This window comes from Camelina sativa, chromosome 9 (assembly GCF_000633955.1).
Source record: "Camelina sativa cultivar DH55 chromosome 9, Cs, whole genome shotgun sequence".
In the NCBI taxonomy this organism is placed as follows: domain Eukaryota; kingdom Viridiplantae; phylum Streptophyta; class Magnoliopsida; order Brassicales; family Brassicaceae; genus Camelina; species Camelina sativa.
The window spans coordinates 21,617,048-21,635,165 of record NC_025693.1 but is presented as its reverse complement, the minus strand read 5'-3'; the positions used below and the strand labels follow the sequence as shown (position 1 = coordinate 21,635,165).

The window sequence follows — 18,118 nt, the reverse complement described above, 5'->3', positions numbered from 1 at the left end:
ACGTATACTATGACATTTATACGACGTATGTATAAACCATCCGAGGACTTTTACCACAATTGACCATAAACTTCACTCGCAAGAGTTAATTAACTTAAGCATTTAAGCACTTGAGAGATCTTCGTGAAACCAAGTTAGGGTTTCGTTTGGAACGTATATTATTCAAAAAGTTATACCGACCTATTTGTATAAAATATTTTAACCAATATAAAGTGGCATGCACACATTTGCTTTTGTAGATAATTTATATGTAATTAAACATCATTGTTTTGGTTTGAAGCATTTATTTTAAGTGTAGAGAGAGATTTTGGAGTATAGTGTTTGGTGGCTTCTCATCACTGCTACTTAACAGATCTTTCTTACAGAGACAGGGAGAGAACAGTGTTTCTACAATGAGCCATGCTTTCACTGTCATCTCATTTATTGCTCCCACATATCCATTTTCTATTCCTTTATAATCCCAAATAAACAAACAGAAAAAAATAAAAGAAGAAAAATATTAGGTGGGTTACTTTTTTTCATATTTTGTTTCCAAGGCAAAAGCCAATACATAAAAATGAGCTTTTTACATTCTCTTTGGTGCAAGAGTAGTTATTGTAGACAGAGAGTGAGAAGATGGAGAATGTAAAGTTGCAAACTTGGTTTCGTTTCTGTTATGTTCTGTTTCTCTGTCTTCTCTCTCTCTCTCGCTTTCGTTTCAATTCCATATCTAATCAGAAGCTGAAACTTCTTCACATGGATTGTGTTTCCATTTGGCCCCCACTTCACTTTCACTTCGTATACATACATTTATTTATATATTTACATGTATCTCTCTATGTATAATATCGTATATTTTCTTCATTTAAGAACTTAAAAAAAGTAAACAACCAATCGAATTCTTTTTGGGTCCCCAAGGTTTGAAGTTATGGCGTCTTACCATGTCATGCACATGCATACACGTATACACTCGTTATAAACTGTTGTGTCATTTGATTTTACGTTTCATTAGACCAAACTTAATTATCAGCTTCTCTTTAACCAATAAAAAAAAACTTATTAGCTTGTTATTGGTATAATTAAAGGTATCGTGGTTTTTTTCAACTCGCATTACTAGACCCACCTTATCAGTTTCCAAACTTTCCATCAATTAAAGTCAATAGTATATTTGATTGGTAACACTATGAAATCATCAAAGAAAAAAAAAACATATATGAATGAAATGATAGAGAAAAAAGAAACATTGATTTAACTAAAAAATTTCAAACTGACATAACCTCCTTTGTCTTGTATAATTATTACTAGGATCTTTAAATGTTAAAAAATAATTCGGTAATTATGTGATTTAGCGGCTCATCAATCATAGTCTATATAATAAATAGTTGATGGATGACATTTCAAACATATTTGGATGTACACTTTTCTGTTAAAACGATATTAAGCATGATGAATATACCATATCCTGTTATGTTCATCAGTTCATGAAACAAATCATAACACGAGTTTGCTTCTTTGACAATATATTTTCAGAGCATTTACGGCGATGTTTGTTTGCATCTTGTTGTTTAGGTATCATACATGCTGTGAAATATATACACGCTCAATAATGATGGTTACTCGTCTATGTTAGGAAACACCGATCGAGCCAACCCAAACCAAATCAATTTGGTCAACAATGGCTAACCAACCAGTAAGATCGACCTGAAGGGGCTGGACCATGGAATGTGGAAAAAGATGGCCAGACAGTGGATCGGATCGGTTGTGATCGTGGCTGATAACAAGTCCCCACACTAGAAACCAAGGGTGTGGATCAAAGTTGAAAAAAAAACACACATAGAGGCTGCAAAAAAAGGACCACTAATTTTCTTCATTATTCTATTATTGTACCTTCTAAAGAAATTGCAAAACCCTAGCTAGATCATTCATTAGGGCATATATAAATCAAACACATGTTGTTTATTTAACTGTTCCTGACCACAACTCTACGATTATTTCTTCTTCAGTTAGACTTCTATAGTATTACATTAGTACGTAACTACGTACGTACGATATGGGAGTAATGGGTTCAAAGATTAAATTTGTAAAACTAAAGTAAATTATGTTAAGATTTTCGTTTTACAATACGTACGCACACATGCATGATGCATATACATACAAACGTTGGTAAATAGAAGCTTGTAAACTGATTAATTATGGGAGTGGGTTGAATAATCTGATGAACTCTCCATCTATATGACAATCGAGGGGGTTTTATTTTTTCTGGCGAAAAGTGAGTTTAATTATTAGGAAAACGTACGTAATAGAGATCATAAGTAAATGAAGGGATAAAAAGGGCCGTAAAAGAGAACGGAAATAGAGTAGTGCCCATATAAAGTGATCTCGTGAACCTCTTTACATGCTTTTATTAGAAATATGCTTTTCCCGTCACCTTCTTCCTTCCTCATTCAATCTATGTATTTCCATTCTTATCTTTCATAAATTAGTTTGTCTATAAATATATATATCCAAATATCGACTATTAAATTCACAGGCTATATACAGTTTTGACAAATCATTAAAATAATAATGTTCATAAACTCATATAGCACACCTAAATCATAATGGTGAAACTAAGAAAATGTTGGTAGATCAATTTACTTTGGGTCAGGTTCTTACATTTTTTAAAAAATAAGCAATTTGGCATATGCACGCCTTTTCTTTAATGTCTGATACAATATGTTGCTGTATAACGAACGATGGCTTCTCGTAGCTTGGAGTATTATTTATGATTTTATGTAAATCATTATGCCACTCATGCCTCCCACATTCCCATTTGAGAATTGAGTAGTATATTATTACCACTAGCGTGGTCCAAAATTCTATTACTTTTAACCACATCGCTGCATCAATTATTACTGCCAAGCTAAGCCTACTATTTATTACTTAACCTATTTCGTTTTCTTTTGTTTTAAAATATCGAATTGTACGATGAGTCCCATGAAAAAAAATGTATCTTAAACTTTGTGTCGAGGATAAAAAATTAACTACGATATATTTCGAAAGAAAAGTAAATCTGTTTTCTTTTTGAAGTTTTCTTTTAATTTAAATGTCACAACAATTCATCAAAATTGAAAGAAACATTAAGTCCTACACTCGTCTCTACCATGTTTACTTCGAATTCTACATAGTATAAATTTAAGTTATACAGCTGAAACCAGGATATAAGGCACTGTATCTACACCGGTATAACAGTTCCATGTTTGGTTTACCAAAACCGGTTCGGGTGAAGCGCTGCTAATCGGACCGGCCGGTTTAACTTCTGTCCAGAGGAAGAAAACTCTATGAGGAGGTGTCTATCAAAAGCTAGAGGAAGGTCGAGGCTTCCCTTGAATGGAGTTTAAGTGCTGTGTAACGAAAATAACTGCCATAACTACTAAGAGACATCCCACCAACGAACTGAAGAACAGAGCCCCTGGCTGTCTGGTTTGAACGAACCCGTAAATCCCATTTGATGTCATCACAATCACATCCGTTAGACCGTCGTTCGAAAAGTCATCAGTGACAAGTGCATGAGTCGGCTGAGACGGTAACTCAATGGAAGCCAATACACTTCCTCCCGGAGAGATGATGACCGCTGCTTGATCTCCTCCCGCAAGGATCATAGGCTGGTTATCATGAATGCGCAACGAGAACGGTTTCAGGGTTGGGACCACCGTCCCTGATTCAGTTAAACCTGATGGAGACGGGAGATTCGACCACGTGGCTTCTGTCTGAAGCTGCCATTGCCATACTGCGTCGTGGCCGTGCACATCAGGCGTGTATGATGTCACCTGATATGGAGCAGCGATGAGCTATATTATTATACGAAATTCAAAGTTCAAGAAATTAAGAGATCAGGTCGTCATATATATAGAAAGTAAAAAAGTACCTCTCCACGGTTTGTCAAGAAGATTACATCTCCGTGACTTCCTCTGCGGTGTCTATGTCCGTCATCTCTGGGGATGAGAATGGGAGTTGCAATCTCCAGAGTAGAGGTGTCTCTTGCCTGGGCAAAGTGTCGTGAATAATCTCCGTAGTGCAAGAAGTTGAATGGGGAGTGATGGCAGATGGACACGTTGAAGAGCTGTTCACGGACGGGAACGCCTGAGGTTGCCACAGCCCAGCAAGGCTTCAACACTTCCATTGATCCGCTCACTACAGTTCTCTCTCCAACATTGCCTCCGACAGTCTACCGTGAACACACAGAATTTATGATCGTTAACCTGAAGATCCATAAAAAGGCCAATGAACAGAAAGTGGCAGTAGTGCCCGATGTGTGTACCTGGACATGATCGAGTACGCCATCTCCGTTTATGTCAGCGTGAAGTCCACCTTCAAGTAGAGAAAGCTGGAGACAGGAAGAATTCAAATAAGCTGACAAAGTATATAATGGGTACGTGAAATAGTAAGCTTGTTCATGATCTAAAGGAATAGCTACTAGGACCTACCTTGCAAAGAGTTCGACCAGTAGGCAAATGAATAGCTTCAATCCCTTCCTTTTGATGAGCCACAACAACATTAGGTACCCACCAGAGCTTCGTGTAATTAGTTATAGTCGGAATGTATTGCATGCCCTGCATCAACATGTTGCTTTCCTATATCATAAACAAATATTGGTATTCTTCATGTGGGTAGTTTATGTTTTATAAGAGCTTCACCTTCTTGGATTTTGCCGAGCCAGCATAGCGTGCAGCCTTCCCAATCAATTTTGGAATTTTTTTCGACAAGTCTTTTCCAGCGGGTGTGTGTTCCTCAGGTTTGTGAAACGGATAAGCCGTGGACTTACCAGCCTGCTTCTTCAATGTTTTCCTCTTGTGTCGCCTGAAATGAGCAAGCTCCAATAATGTATCTTCACGTCGGTCCTGATGCAAAGACAACGATGTACTTTGAAACAGTTTTTCTAAGCATATTACACTAACGAAGTACATAGTAAGAGGCATAAGACTTACCCAGTGATGGGGCATGACGCTAAGAATTGATTCTCTAAATTCCCTGCACTCAAACTTCAGTCCAGCAAAGCTTTCAAATTATGATATTGCAATAGATATCTCTTAAGAAAGAACTACGACAAGGTTAACTATATCCCTCAGTAATCAGTGGAAAACGAGTTAGTTTTACCTCTCCTGGGTGACGGCTATTTAGAGCATGCACATCAAGCTTGTAATTGTGTTGTGGAATTAACTGTGATGCATCTGATGTGTGAGCTTCAACATCCTAGATGAGAAGAAAGAAAATATTCTATCAATCTTACAACCAAATTTATTGCAGGTAAGAATGTAGTTAAGGAATATATGGAGAAAGAAGTTGGCCAAAAAGAATAAATTACTGACATCAGTCTTTTTACTCCATCGAAGAACGCCAGTCTTGCCAGCGAATGCATAGACAGAAAAGTGACGCAAGTTTATCGCTCCAGTATCTTCAGAGGCCTGAAAGGAAGCTTAAAATTCTTCTAAACAGTCCAAACACAGTTCGTATGCACGGTGGAATATGTATAATTACAAATGAGTAGCTCTTTCTTCATAAATGTTCAGTTCTAGAGAATATGCGTCACAGATATACACAGCGAAGAAACAGTCCAAGGAAGCTATCACGTAGACGTACCTGATTCTCAGTAGCACTTCTTCTGTGTTGCTCAGCATTTTTGGCTGTCATGCCAAGTTCCTCAAACGGGTCCATGTGATTCTAAAACGAAAAGAATAATATATTGATAATAAATATATGGAAGATAGATAGGTAATCAAGAGAAGAATGTTTTTCCTCCAACATACATATGGCTGCATCTCCATCCGTCCACCAACAATAACCAAACCGGTATCACCATGCTTCAATGTGTAATTGCTTATCGAAATCGCTATCTCTCTATGGTGTGCATTATGTGGGAAATCCTCCTATCATTCCACGAACAAAGGTAAGTAAAAAAGAGAACTAATATTACTGAACGGAGGCAAACATTTATACGGAACGTTAGACAAAGAATGAAGAAGATTAAAAAAAAAACCTGAAGATTCGTTTCCCAGAGCTTATTCAGGTTGTGATCAAAGCAAAGCACAGACCAACCTGCGGTAACAACGACCACAACCTGCTTTCGTGGAGTCCCATCTTTATAGTACCTATCAATAACACCAGTGGCCATTGCCACAGCACGTCTCCCTGACGCAACACGGATCTTATCAGGCAAAAGAGATATATCCGCAAGAACTCTCGCTTCACTAAAACTTTCATCCACACGCCTGTAATGAGGCTCCAGGACCTAATCAAACACATAAAACAGCAAAACATAAAACAAGAGAAACGCATAAGCAATTAAGCCTCACATCATTGATTGAAATCAGAAAAAATGTTTACTTAAACAAATAGGAATACCTGAATCTTAGCATCGTTTGTAGCAACGAGAACCTCCTTCTTACCATCACCATTAAGATCAGCAACAATAGGTGGTGGGAGACGATCAGCTTCGTATTTGACTGGGTACTCATCATACAAATGAAACCATGCTTCTTTAAACGCAAAATCTCCCTCGTGCTGCAGCAAACAATAGTCAAACTCAATCAATAGATGATTCCATCTGAAAAATTTGTACAACCTAGCTAACAAAACCATCACTTATGGGTTGAATTGGGAGTTTAAAATTATACCCACAGAGGAAAAATCGAAACTTGCTATAGTAAAAAGATCGATCAAGGGTTCTCGAAGTTCTATGCTATAATTTGGATTAAGAAAGAGTAAGAATAAGACGATTTAATTTGATGTGTAAATCACCTGAAGAGTGAAGAATATAGCAAACCCAGAAAGCATCAAAATTGCCAAATCGCGTTTCCTCATCTTTGCCTAACCTCTCGAACGAATCAATGAGTATATCAATGGCAGATTTGCATCAGTAGGTAGCAGCACCAATCTCCCCCAAGAACTAAAAAGCCTAAAGAAAGAGCGATGATGATGAGTCGACAACTTCCAAACTACGTCGTATTAAACTATCAGACGTTTTTTTTACACAGCCTGCCGTTTTTCGTTAATAGTTGACCGAAACGTTATGTCGTTTTATTTTCACGCGAGGAGTGAGAGTCGAGATATTCCTATCCTTGTAACGGTTAAACATATCCTCTGAGAGAATTAGTTTAAACCCGTGTCGGGCGGTGAGAGAGGGTTTAGCGATTAATCGGAAAATCGGATTAAAATCAGGGATTAATCGGGGATTAGTTTTAGGAGTTTTATCTATAAATCTGTATAATATATTAAACTAGATATTCACCCGCGGTACACCGTGGGGATATATTATCGTTTAAAAACTAAAATTTTGTTTTTATTAATTATATTACATATATATATATATGTAAATAATATTTTTTGTATTTGTTGAATTAACTATAATTATGTAGTGTATAATTTCCATTTACTATATGGTGTGGTTTATTATATATATCCTTAATGTTCATTAAATTTTATTTAGTCAACAAATAAACTATTTTTTAATTTTTCTATTTCATTTACAGTGTAAAGATAATAGTATTACATAATATATTATAAATTTAAAATATATGACTATAATATAATTTGAATTTGTATTATTTGTTGTTTTATTCCTATATTATGTAAGATTTTTGTATTTAGAGTTGTGCAAGTCGATTAATTGATTCTTATTATGTAACACATCAATTGATTCTTATTAGTATTGTTTGAAAATCTTAATATTAGTAATATATTAGCTTCTAAAAACAATTCAATGGAAAAAAAAAGAAAAAAAAAATTGGGCTCGTTCGGGCCCAAAAATATTGGTCTGATGTCTTAATTGTAAAATGTATAAATGAAAAGGGCTTGGATCCTCATCTGTTAATAATATATAATTTTCAAATCCAATCCAATTTTTATTTTTTTAAAATTAACTCAATGGCAGTCTTGTAAATAAGTGGCAAGTTTAGGATTTATTTCATAATTATAAGGATTAATTTCATAATTGTATGTATATATAGATCTGTAAAATCTTACCAAGAGTTATCATTAGTTCTGATTTTGTAAAATCTTACAAATCTTACAAATCTGTAAATCTGTATGAGTTCGAGACCCAAGTTCTGAAGTTCTGATTTTGCGTTTTTTTTTTTCCAGTTTTTTTAATAAATGCAAAATGACGAATTTGCCCTCGTCTTCTTCCTTCTGTTTGTCAATCTCTAACCATCTGTAAACCCTAATTTTAAAGCTGCCTCTTCATTTTTTTCAATTATTAGTTGTTTTAACTTGTTATTATCATAGTTTCATCCCTCATATAATAGATCTATGAAAGAAAATCATAGTTAGAAGTTCAAAAGCCCTCAAACTTTTTTTTTTTGATTTTTCCGATTTATTGGCCGATTTGAATGAAATCCCGGCGGTAAGGAGCCGCCCAGCGTGTAATCGGCGATTACACGGGCGCCTAGACAGATTTTTAGAACAGGGGTTTAAACAAGTAGTCAAACACATTCCTTTAGCCATCGTTCGTAAATTCTCGTATGATCGAGAGAGAAACAAAAAAAAATTCCCAGGAAAAAGGCAGTGACGAATCACTCTTCTAAACGAGAAGGCAGTGTTAGATCCGATTTATTCTTCGTCTTTTATCGCTTGAACTGGTAGGTTTTGATCTATTCGTTATGAATTAAGTTTCGGAATCTAGGTCTATGAGATGCTTCGATGTTGTTGACTCGTTTGCTAGTTGAAAATTATGCATCTTCAATGGTATTTTTCTATGGATTCATCATATAGTGTAGAAGATGTGGTATTAGCTCAATGTGTTGATAGAACAATGTCATTGAATTGATTTTGGTACACGGTGAATAGCGACTTCTAGGTTGTGCAACTATTGGCAAATCGTTATTTTGGTTATAACTATAGAGTTTACTTGTGTATCTTGGTATAGGCCAAGATGATGATGATGAGTCCCTATCCCAGTATTGAGAAAACTTGTACATGTCAAAATCTTACTGTTTTATTGAGTTGAGTCTTACAGTAAGACTTTTAGTGTTTTATTGAGTCTGACTCTTACTTACACTTACTTACCTGGGGATCACTGGAAATGTTGTTTTGTGGACAGAGAATCAAATTAATAGACCTTCCCTGGAGTTTGATAATGGGAGGAGAGACAGCTGCAGATGCAGACTCAGAACATCGGATGATGATTGGTTTTGCAGATTCCATGAAGATTTATCCCAGAAGGGACAGGTTCCCATGCTGCATTGTCTGGACTCCTCTACCCTTCATTTCGTGGTTGATTCCCTTCATTGGCCATGTAGGTATTTGCAGAGAAGACGGTGTCATCCTCGACTTTGCAGGACCTAATTTTGTTTGTGTTGATAATTTCGCATTTGGATCTGTTTCTCGATATATTCAAATCAAAACCGAAAAGGTTCGTTTTTGCAAGAAGCTGGCTTTTAATTTTTCCACTTTTATGCAAGCTAACAACTGTATGATTGAACTCAGGATCCATCTTGTCCTTCCGGCTCATGTATGTTAAATGGTGAGAGCAGCAGATATGGGCAAGAAGAAGATACTCATGATGAGAAAGAGCCAACATGGGATGGTGCACTGAGAAAAGGCACACAAGAGTACCAACACCACTCATATAACATATTCACATGCAACTGTCATTCTTTTGTAGCCAACAACCTGAACCGTCTAGGGGTAAGGTCGGGCGGGTGGAACGTGGTGAATCTCGCGGCACTTGTTTTCTTTAAGGGACGTTGGGTGAGCAAAGCGGCTGTAGTAAAATCCTTGTTACCTCCAGTCATAGTCTATACTTTAGGAATCTTTCTTGGTGGTTGGACTTTCATAGCTTCCTGCTCTATTGTAGCGGTTTTGCTTATTGGTTGGTTCATCATGGGAACCTATTGTTTCAAGAAACTGATCCAGCTGTAGATTTGGATTGATTTAAGTATCTGGTTAGAGAGTTATGAATGATGTTGAAGAAATGGGGTTTGAATGTGTGAACTTTTTGTCGGAATGGGACGGAACTAAGGCTGGTTGTGTACAGACAATTCATGTCTACAGAACATTTTTTTACTTGCAATTTTCGTTTGTGTGTGTTAATTGTTACAAAGTATAATCTGAGTGAGTATAGTGGGAATATTTATGATTTGGATAAAGAAGGAAAGTAGCAAATATGGTGGGTGTAATTATGGGAAACAAAATCACGCGTCGAATAAAGGAGAAAGAGAAAAATATTGATGGCAAAAACTATGATTTGTAAGGCGACTCTACGAGATACATATGTGAAAAGTGAGCGAGCGCATGCTAAGTATAATTGAAAACAGAACAGAGCAGAGAAAGAGAGACGGAGAGAAGATGGCTTCGGAAGAGGGACAAGTGATCGCGTGCCACACCGTTGAGTCATGGAACGAGCAACTCCAGAAGGCTAACGACTCCAAAACTCTTGTAATCTTCCTTCTCTCAAAATTTTTGAGTTTTTTTTGTTGAGTTATGGACTTGAGATTTTGATTTGTTTGGATTTTCTTATGAGTCTTTGATCTCTCTCATATTGACGCTATGCAATGGATAGATCATAATGACTAGAGTACAAGTGACTATATATGTTTCTATGAAACTTAATTAGGGACCCCCAGTATGTTACCTGTAGAGACATGTAATGTTTTCAATTTTTATGATATGATTTATGAAATGGTAAATTGTTGAAGGTGGTGGTTGATTTCACGGCTTCTTGGTGTGGACCATGTCGTTTCATTGCTCCATTCTTTGCTGATTTGGCTAAGAAACTCCCCAATGTGCTTTTCCTCAAGGTTGATATTGATGAATTGAAGGTATATTCACTAAAAACAAAATTCCCTTTTTCTTGAGAGAAATTTGTTTTCTTCGATCACAATCCTTTTATGTTATTGTTGGAACAGTCGGTGGCAAGTGATTGGGCGATAGAGGCGATGCCAACCTTCATGTTCTTGAAGGAAGGGAAGATTCTGGACAAAGTTGTTGGGGCCAGGAAAGATGAGCTTCAGTCTACCATTACCAAACACTTGGCTTAACATTTTCATAAGCATTTATTTATAGCTTTAACCAGTCTTATATCTTAAGATGTTGAATTAATTGCTTTACTAGTATTGAGATGTTATAAGTCGTTCGCCCTTTGTTATGATCCTGGTCTAAACTCATCTAATAATATTGTAATATTTGAATCTTCAAATCTCTTTGCTTTTACTAGTTTACACTTTAATGTACATTAGAAAACTATACCCTCTACACTACACCTGTCCTTGAAATCTATTTCTAGCCATTTGCGTAAATAAGAAGACAGCTTTCTCCCAAAGAGAATGTAACTTCTCATGTTGGTAAGATCACTCTGAGCAATGAAGATGAGGAATATGTTTGGATACCGAGTAACCTGAAAACATGTGGGTTCCAACTTCCAAGACAGTAAGACCATCGAAGGCTTTATGACTCAAGATTGGATTTTTTTTCCCTATGGTAATAAATTACCAAAGATTTACACGAATGACAATAAGTATATATCCACTAATAAATAAGATAAAACGTTTCCGGGAAACTTTAGTCTGATGAATTCGTTTCATCTAAGGAAAGACGAGAAATTGCATCCACAAATACAACTAGCAAATCCGTGATTAATATATATCCATAAAGCCTGAAGGAAAAAATGCAAAAACTTGAAACAGAAACATACCATTCTATAAAAGTTTATACGAAGAACCTTTTAATCAATGAATATCATCGGATTCATACAATAAACTAAAACACCAAAACAAAAAAAGAAAAAGAGAAAATCAATTTTCCTAGATTCTCTTATGCTGATGATAATAAAACGCAGAGAGAATATCCATGCATCTAAAGTTTCAAAAACGAAAACAAAAATTATCGATACAAGCAGAATCAAACCCCTAATTTAGTAAAAAAATAAATAAAGGGTTTTGCTCGATCTCGATGTAATAGAAAAAAAAAATCCTCTGAAAAAGGTTTAATAATAACCGTAGTTATTATATCCGAATGGGTATTGTTGAAAAGGTAGCATTCCCTGCCCTTGTGGATAGTACCCAGGCCAATATGGCGTTGCTGATTGCCCACCAAAGAAAGAAGTTTGATAGTTGTTGCAAAAGTTAGGATCATGATGAGGACGATGATGATGTGTTCCGGTTTTCACAAACGCCATTTCAGCATCTTTGCCTCTCTTCGAACCCATAAGTTTTAGTAGCTTTTTTGGATCTCCTTGACCCGTTACGTATGCCATTCCTTCATCCACGTCTATCCAAAAATTCCCTCCTAAAAACCATTATGATCATAAAGAGAATTGAGTCGACCAAAAACATACGATATATATATATGCTTATAGATAGAAGAAAGAACCAAATTAACCTCTGATTTTCTTGAGGATTTTCGTCATGCTCTTGTGCCATTCAGGGGAGTTGGTGTTCAATTTAAACCCACAAGTCTGCAAGAAAACATTCGAATATGTGACGAACCGAACTAGCAAATGATATAATATGAGAAATAATGATATGATTTATCGAATGATAGATTTGAAAACGGACCAGGTTTTTAGTTGTACTTGACGAAAACATGTTTGGTCACCTTCTTGTGGACTCTTGACAAAAAAAATAAAAAAAATGAAGCTGTTTATGCTAAAATGAACGAGAGCTTGTGGTGTATATTTATATATTTATATTGGATTGAAGATTTTCATTTGGATGTTTAATCTGTTGTTATAAGGTAACTATATCTATATATTACTAATATGGTTTCATATTTCGACTTAATGTCGTTACTGGTATAATATTTTATTTCCTTATGTAGTATACGTACAACCCCAAATTCTAAAATGGTATGAAAATTACGATTCAAGTCTCCTCCTCCAGCTACATATTTTTACACTCCTATCTTTAAGGAATATACACATAAATTCTCGCAATATTTTTTTTATGAGACTTGGAGACAATAATATCTCCACTATTTAATTGATTTAAAATCAATTATCATAGTCAGTCATAGAATACATTTAACTAACTTGATGTGCGTGACATAATAATGCCCAATGTTAAACTGTGAGCCCAATCAGACTTTAAAGGCCCATAAGGCCCATTAGTGTTTGAGTAGGCTATTCAGGGTTTAGCGAAGAGTTCTTCTTCTCCGTTTGGTGAAATTTGCTAAAGCTTGATCGGTAAATTCATCAGCTTTTTCGGATCGGAATCTGTTCGCTGATGCTTTGGTGAAAATGGGTTTCGGAGCAATCAGATCGATACTTCGTCCATTGTCGAGAACCTTAGTTTCGCGTGCCGCCGCCGCTAACTACTCGTCTGCGTCGATTCCAGCTGCGAAGCCTGAGTTATGTTCCTTCTTCGGAGGATCGACGACTCATTTGAGGTCACCATGGTTTCCATTGACCAACCATTTTCATAGCTTAAGCTTAACTGATACTCGGCTTCCGAAGAGACGACCCATGACTCATCCCAAGAGGAAAAGATCCAAATTGAAACCTCCAGGTTTGTCATTTTTGTCTTTGATGACTAGCTTTGAACCATAAAAAATCGAATTTTGATGGTTTATATGTGTTCATTTTTAAGTCTGGGGGTGCAAAAATTGATGCTTTGTTTGTTAAATTGGGATGAGTGTTGTGTGAATCAGAACAAAGTTAGTGTAATCTACTAATCTTCATAGGGGGGTTTTGTTTATGTTGTTTAAGAATTAGTATTTCGTGGGTTTAGTGTTGATCTCGTTCGGTTTTAGTGGATTGTGATTGTGTTAAAAGCTCAGCTTGTGTTGTTACTGATAAAATTGATTTAGCTAGAGAGGATCTGTGGTTGGGATTGTATAGATGAATAACAAGATTTGAGGACATTGCAGGGCCTTATGCATATGTTCAATATACACCTGGCGAGCCAATTTCTTCAAGCAATCCTAATAAGGGCAGTGTCAAGAGAAGGAATGCGAAGAAGCGCATTGGGCAGCGTCGTGCCTTTATACTGGTAGGTTTGATTTCCTTTGTATCTTGTTTTTAGAAATTCGATAGCTTTGTGATGGTTGCGTAGCATGACATTATTAGGTGAAAAATCTTGGAGTGTTGAGAATCCGTAGATTGTACTCACGAGAAAAAGTTTGAAAGCTGAGAATTCAAAAGTAACCTATGGGAAAATAAAAAGGATGTATCTCTTTTGTTTCCATTTCTTGGCAAAACAATCTGCAATGTTCCTTATTTTTAGATTGTTTTCTAAGAGAGACATTTCGTTTACTGATAAGTTGAAGTTGTCGTGTATGTTTTCACAGTCTGAGAAAAAGAAGAGGCAAGCGCTGGTGCAAGAGGCAAAGAGGAAGAAGAGAATCAAGCAAGTGGAACGCAAGATGGCTGCTGTCGCAAGAGACCGAGCTTGGGCTGAAAGACTGACTGAACTTCAGCAGCTCGAAGAAGAGAAGAAGAAGTCAATGTCTTCTTGAGATTGCTTTCACTCAATCAAACACAGAAATAATGCCAAATGACAATCTCTTTTTCTTGTCTTGAGTTAGAATTACTCTTCTTTCTTGTGTTTGGCGCGTTTTGTTGAGAGTTAACTCCCCATTTTGTCTGAAGAACTGAGAGTTACTTGACGTTTCTGTTCTTTATATTTTTGTCATGTGTTTCTTGTTGGTAGACATCCTTTTACTTAAGGCAACTCATGAAACTGAAACTCAAGGATTTCTGAATCAGGACGTACCAACTCCACGTGTAACATATCTAGAGGCCTGGTCTCATTCGCCGCCACGACACGTATGTACTTCGATTTATCAACTCTTTTAATAGTCTTCAGTTTGGTCGCTGAATTTTCTTCTCTCTCACAACGATCAAGACAAAGAAACATGACGAGCTCTGTTAGAGAGAAGAAGATCAAGACCAACGGGATTTGGTTAAACGTTGCTGAGAAAGGAGACAAAGAAGGGCCTTTGGTTCTGTTACTCCATGGTTTCCCTGAGACATGGTACTCGTGGCGTCACCAGATCGATTTCTTGTCGAGCAAAGGTTACCACGTGGTCGCTCCAGATCTCAGAGGCTACGCTGACTCCGATTCTCCTCCTACCCACGAGTCTTACACTGTGAGCCACCTCGTCGCTGATGTCATCGGTTTGCTCGACCACTACGGCACTGCTCAGGTGATAAGTGATCATCTTCTTGACTCAAGAATCTTGAGAATCCAACTTTTAGATTTAAATAGATAGATTTCAGGAAAAGAAAAGCTTACATGTTATTGTTTAACTGTTGTAGGCTTTTGTAGCAGGGCATGACTGGGGAGCGATCATAGGTTGGTGTATGTGCTTGTTTAGACCAGACAGAGTCAAAGGTTACATAAGTCTCTCTGTTCCATATACTCCAAGAGATCCAAAACTCAAACCTTCAGATTTTTTCAAAAGTTTTGGAGATGGGTTATACATCTCTCAGTTTCAGGTAAAACCCAAATTTTACTTCCAAGATTTATGATGTTATAGTGTTACTATTATGGTACTCAGTTGTCGTCGTTGATTCGTTTTCTCTCGTTCGGTTTTTAAAAGAAACCAGGAAGAGCTGAGGCTGCATTTGCCAAGCATGATTGCTTGACGGTAATGAAGAAGTTCTTACTGATGACAAGAACAGACTACGTAGTTGCTCCTCCTGGTACAGAGATCATAGATCATCTTGAGATACCATCGACTATACCAGATTGGATAACTGAAGAAGAGATTCAAGTGTATGCAGACAAGTTTCAAAGATCTGGATTCACAGGCCCTTTGAATTACTACAGAGCCATGGATCTGTAAGTGGTTCACTTCTCCCTCTCTCTCTTTCTCTCACTTTATCTACAGTCTTTGTATTACAAAAACTAGGATTGAAATGTGCAATTACAGGAACTGGGAGATATTGGCGCCGTGGCAAGACTCCAAAATCCTAGTTCCTACTAAGTTTATAGCGGGAGACAAAGATATAGGAAATGAAGGACCCCATGGAACAATGGAGTATGTAAAAGGAGAGATTTTCAAGAGTGTTGTTCCTAACCTTGAGGTTGTTGTTATTGAGGATGGTCATCATTTCATCCAGCAGGAGAAGTCTCAACAAGTCTCTGAAGAGATTCTCTCCTTCTTAAACAAGTTAAGCAAAACAGAGTAAACTCATGCCAGTTCTTATGGCCCCCTTATTATAGAAGAACCATGATGCTCTAGTCTTAAGTAAACAACTACTAATAATGTGTATCCAAGAATGAAACATGAGTGTGATCTCATCAATAATAATGGTTCTTAAAGAATAAAAAGCTCTTAAGTATTTATCTGTGCTTCTTTGAAGAAGTTTATGAACAACATAAAGCAAGAGTGTTAAATTAACTCCAACTCCATTTGTGAAAAAAAAAAATGAAGTGGTTCATTCATCTGAGAGTAGTTATGAGCTTTTCTAACCAAAAAAAAACAAGATTGCAGCCAGCAGTTCGACGTCGTTTTACAGACAAGGATTATTCTCGGGCTAAGACCCAACAAATCTAAATAGGCCCAATTAAAGCAAAACGTAACTATCTATATATAGCAAATCCATTTTTTTTTTGTCAACTTTTAATCTAACGGATAAGATTGGTTCAGTTTTAGTCTAACGGTTTAAAATTATTAATTGTGTCTTTTCGTTGCACCCCCATCTTTTCAAAAATCACACTTCTTAGTTTTTGCATCTCTTTGTTGTACCTCCTGGTTTCAAAAATCACATCCATTCATTTTTACACCTTTTAAATCACACTTCTTAGTTTTTGCATCTCTTTGTTGTACCTCATGGTTTCAAAAATCACATCCATTCATTTTTACACCTTTTAAATCACACTTCTTAGTTTTTGCATCTCTTTGTTGTACCTTCTGGTTTCAAAAATCACATCCATTCATTTTTACACCTTTTAAATCACACTTCTTAGTTTTTGCATCTCTTTGTTGTACCTTCTGGTTTCAAAAATCACATCCATTCATTTTTACACCTTTTAAATCACACTTCTTAGTTTTTGCATCTCTTTGTTGTACCTTCTGGTTTCAAAAATCACATCCATTCATTTTTACACCTTTTAAATCACACTTCTTAGTTTTTGCATCTCTTTGTTGTACCTTCTGGTTTCAAAAATCACATCCATTCATTTTTACACCTTTTAAATCACACTTCTTAGTTTTTGCATCTCTTTGTTGTACCTTCTGGTTTCAAAAATCACATCCATTCATTTTTACACCTTTTAAATCACACTTCTTAGTTTTTGCATCTCTTTGTTGTACCTTCTGGTTTCAAAAATCACATCCATTCATTTTTACACCTTTTAAATCACACTTCTTAGTTTTTGCATCTCTTTGTTGTACCTTCTGGTTTCAAAAATCACATCCATTCATTTTTACACCTTTTAAATCACACTTCTTAGTTTTTGCATCTCTTTGTTGTACCTTCTGGTTTCAAAAATCACATCCATTCATTTTTACACCTTTTAAATCACACTTCTTAGTTTTTGCATCTCTTTGTTGTACCTTCTGGTTTCAAAAATCACATCCATTCATTTTTACACCTTTTAAATCACACTTCTTAGTTTTTGCATCTCTTTGTTGTACCTTCTGGTTTCAAAAATCACATCCATTCATTTTTACACCTTTTAAATCACACTTCTTAGTTTTTGCATCTCTTTGTTGTACCTTCTGGTTTCAAAAATCACATCCATTCATTTTTACACCTTTTAAATCACACTTCTTAGTTTTTGCATCTCTTTGTTGTACCTTCTGGTTTCAAAAATCACATCCATTCATTTTTACACCTTTTAAATCACACTTCTTAGTTTTTGCATCTCTTTGTTGTACCTTCTGGTTTCAAAAATCACATCCATTCATTTTTACACCTTTTAAATCACACTTCTTAGTTTTTGCATCTCTTTGTTGTACCTTCTGGTTTCAAAAATCACATCCATTCATTTTTACACCTTTTAAATCACACTTCTTAGTTTTTGCATCTCTTTGTTGTACCTTCTGGTTTCAAAAATCACATCCATTAATTTTTACACCTTTTAATTTCACACCTCTATATGTTACCCCTCTTTGTTGTACCTCTATGTCTTACACCTCTTTGTTGTACCTATTATTCATGTCTTTTCATTACACCCCCATCTTTCAAAAATCACACCTTTTAATTTTAACACCTTTT

General features: G+C 36.1%; 6 protein-coding genes across 6 annotated transcripts; 4 read left to right on the top strand and 2 right to left on the bottom strand.

The window, feature by feature from the left end:
* On the bottom strand, nt 3,066-6,935 carry LOC104711642. Its single transcript, XM_010428345.2, has 13 exons — nt 6,757-6,935; nt 6,361-6,519; nt 5,996-6,247; nt 5,766-5,885; nt 5,599-5,679; nt 5,328-5,423; nt 5,116-5,211; nt 4,947-5,000; nt 4,656-4,859; nt 4,446-4,571; nt 4,280-4,345; nt 3,887-4,186; nt 3,066-3,788 (listed from the first exon to the last, which is right to left on the bottom strand). Exons 1-13 carry the CDS (start codon nt 6,817-6,819, stop codon nt 3,315-3,317), a joined length of 2,091 nt encoding a protein of 696 aa, XP_010426647.1. The 5' UTR covers nt 6,820-6,935; the 3' UTR covers nt 3,066-3,314.
* LOC104711641 (protein RTE1-HOMOLOG-like) lies at nt 8,008-9,907 on the top strand. The gene is made up of 3 exons (XM_010428344.2): nt 8,008-8,594; nt 9,056-9,367; nt 9,442-9,907. Exons 2-3 carry the CDS (start codon nt 9,092-9,094, stop codon nt 9,874-9,876), a joined length of 711 nt encoding a protein of 236 aa, XP_010426646.1. The 5' UTR covers nt 8,008-8,594; nt 9,056-9,091; the 3' UTR covers nt 9,877-9,907.
* On the top strand, nt 10,190-11,166 carry LOC104711640 (thioredoxin H1). Its single transcript, XM_010428343.1, has 3 exons — nt 10,190-10,392; nt 10,653-10,775; nt 10,863-11,166. Exons 1-3 carry the CDS (start codon nt 10,249-10,251, stop codon nt 10,992-10,994), a joined length of 399 nt encoding a protein of 132 aa, XP_010426645.1. The 5' UTR covers nt 10,190-10,248; the 3' UTR covers nt 10,995-11,166.
* On the bottom strand, nt 11,939-12,539 carry LOC104711639. Its single transcript, XM_010428342.1, has 3 exons — nt 12,510-12,539; nt 12,334-12,409; nt 11,939-12,240 (listed from the first exon to the last, which is right to left on the bottom strand). Exons 1-3 carry the CDS (start codon nt 12,537-12,539, stop codon nt 11,939-11,941), a joined length of 408 nt encoding a protein of 135 aa, XP_010426644.1.
* LOC104711638 lies at nt 13,088-14,582 on the top strand. The gene is made up of 3 exons (XM_010428341.2): nt 13,088-13,457; nt 13,819-13,940; nt 14,239-14,582. The coding sequence occupies exons 1-3, from the start codon at nt 13,190-13,192 to the stop codon at nt 14,404-14,406; spliced, it is 558 nt and encodes a 185-aa protein (XP_010426643.1). The 5' UTR covers nt 13,088-13,189; the 3' UTR covers nt 14,407-14,582.
* On the top strand, nt 14,753-16,112 carry LOC104711637 (bifunctional epoxide hydrolase 2-like). The gene is made up of 4 exons (XM_010428339.2): nt 14,753-15,096; nt 15,209-15,388; nt 15,493-15,734; nt 15,826-16,112. The coding sequence occupies exons 1-4, from the start codon at nt 14,806-14,808 to the stop codon at nt 16,082-16,084; spliced, it is 972 nt and encodes a 323-aa protein (XP_010426641.1). The 5' UTR covers nt 14,753-14,805; the 3' UTR covers nt 16,085-16,112.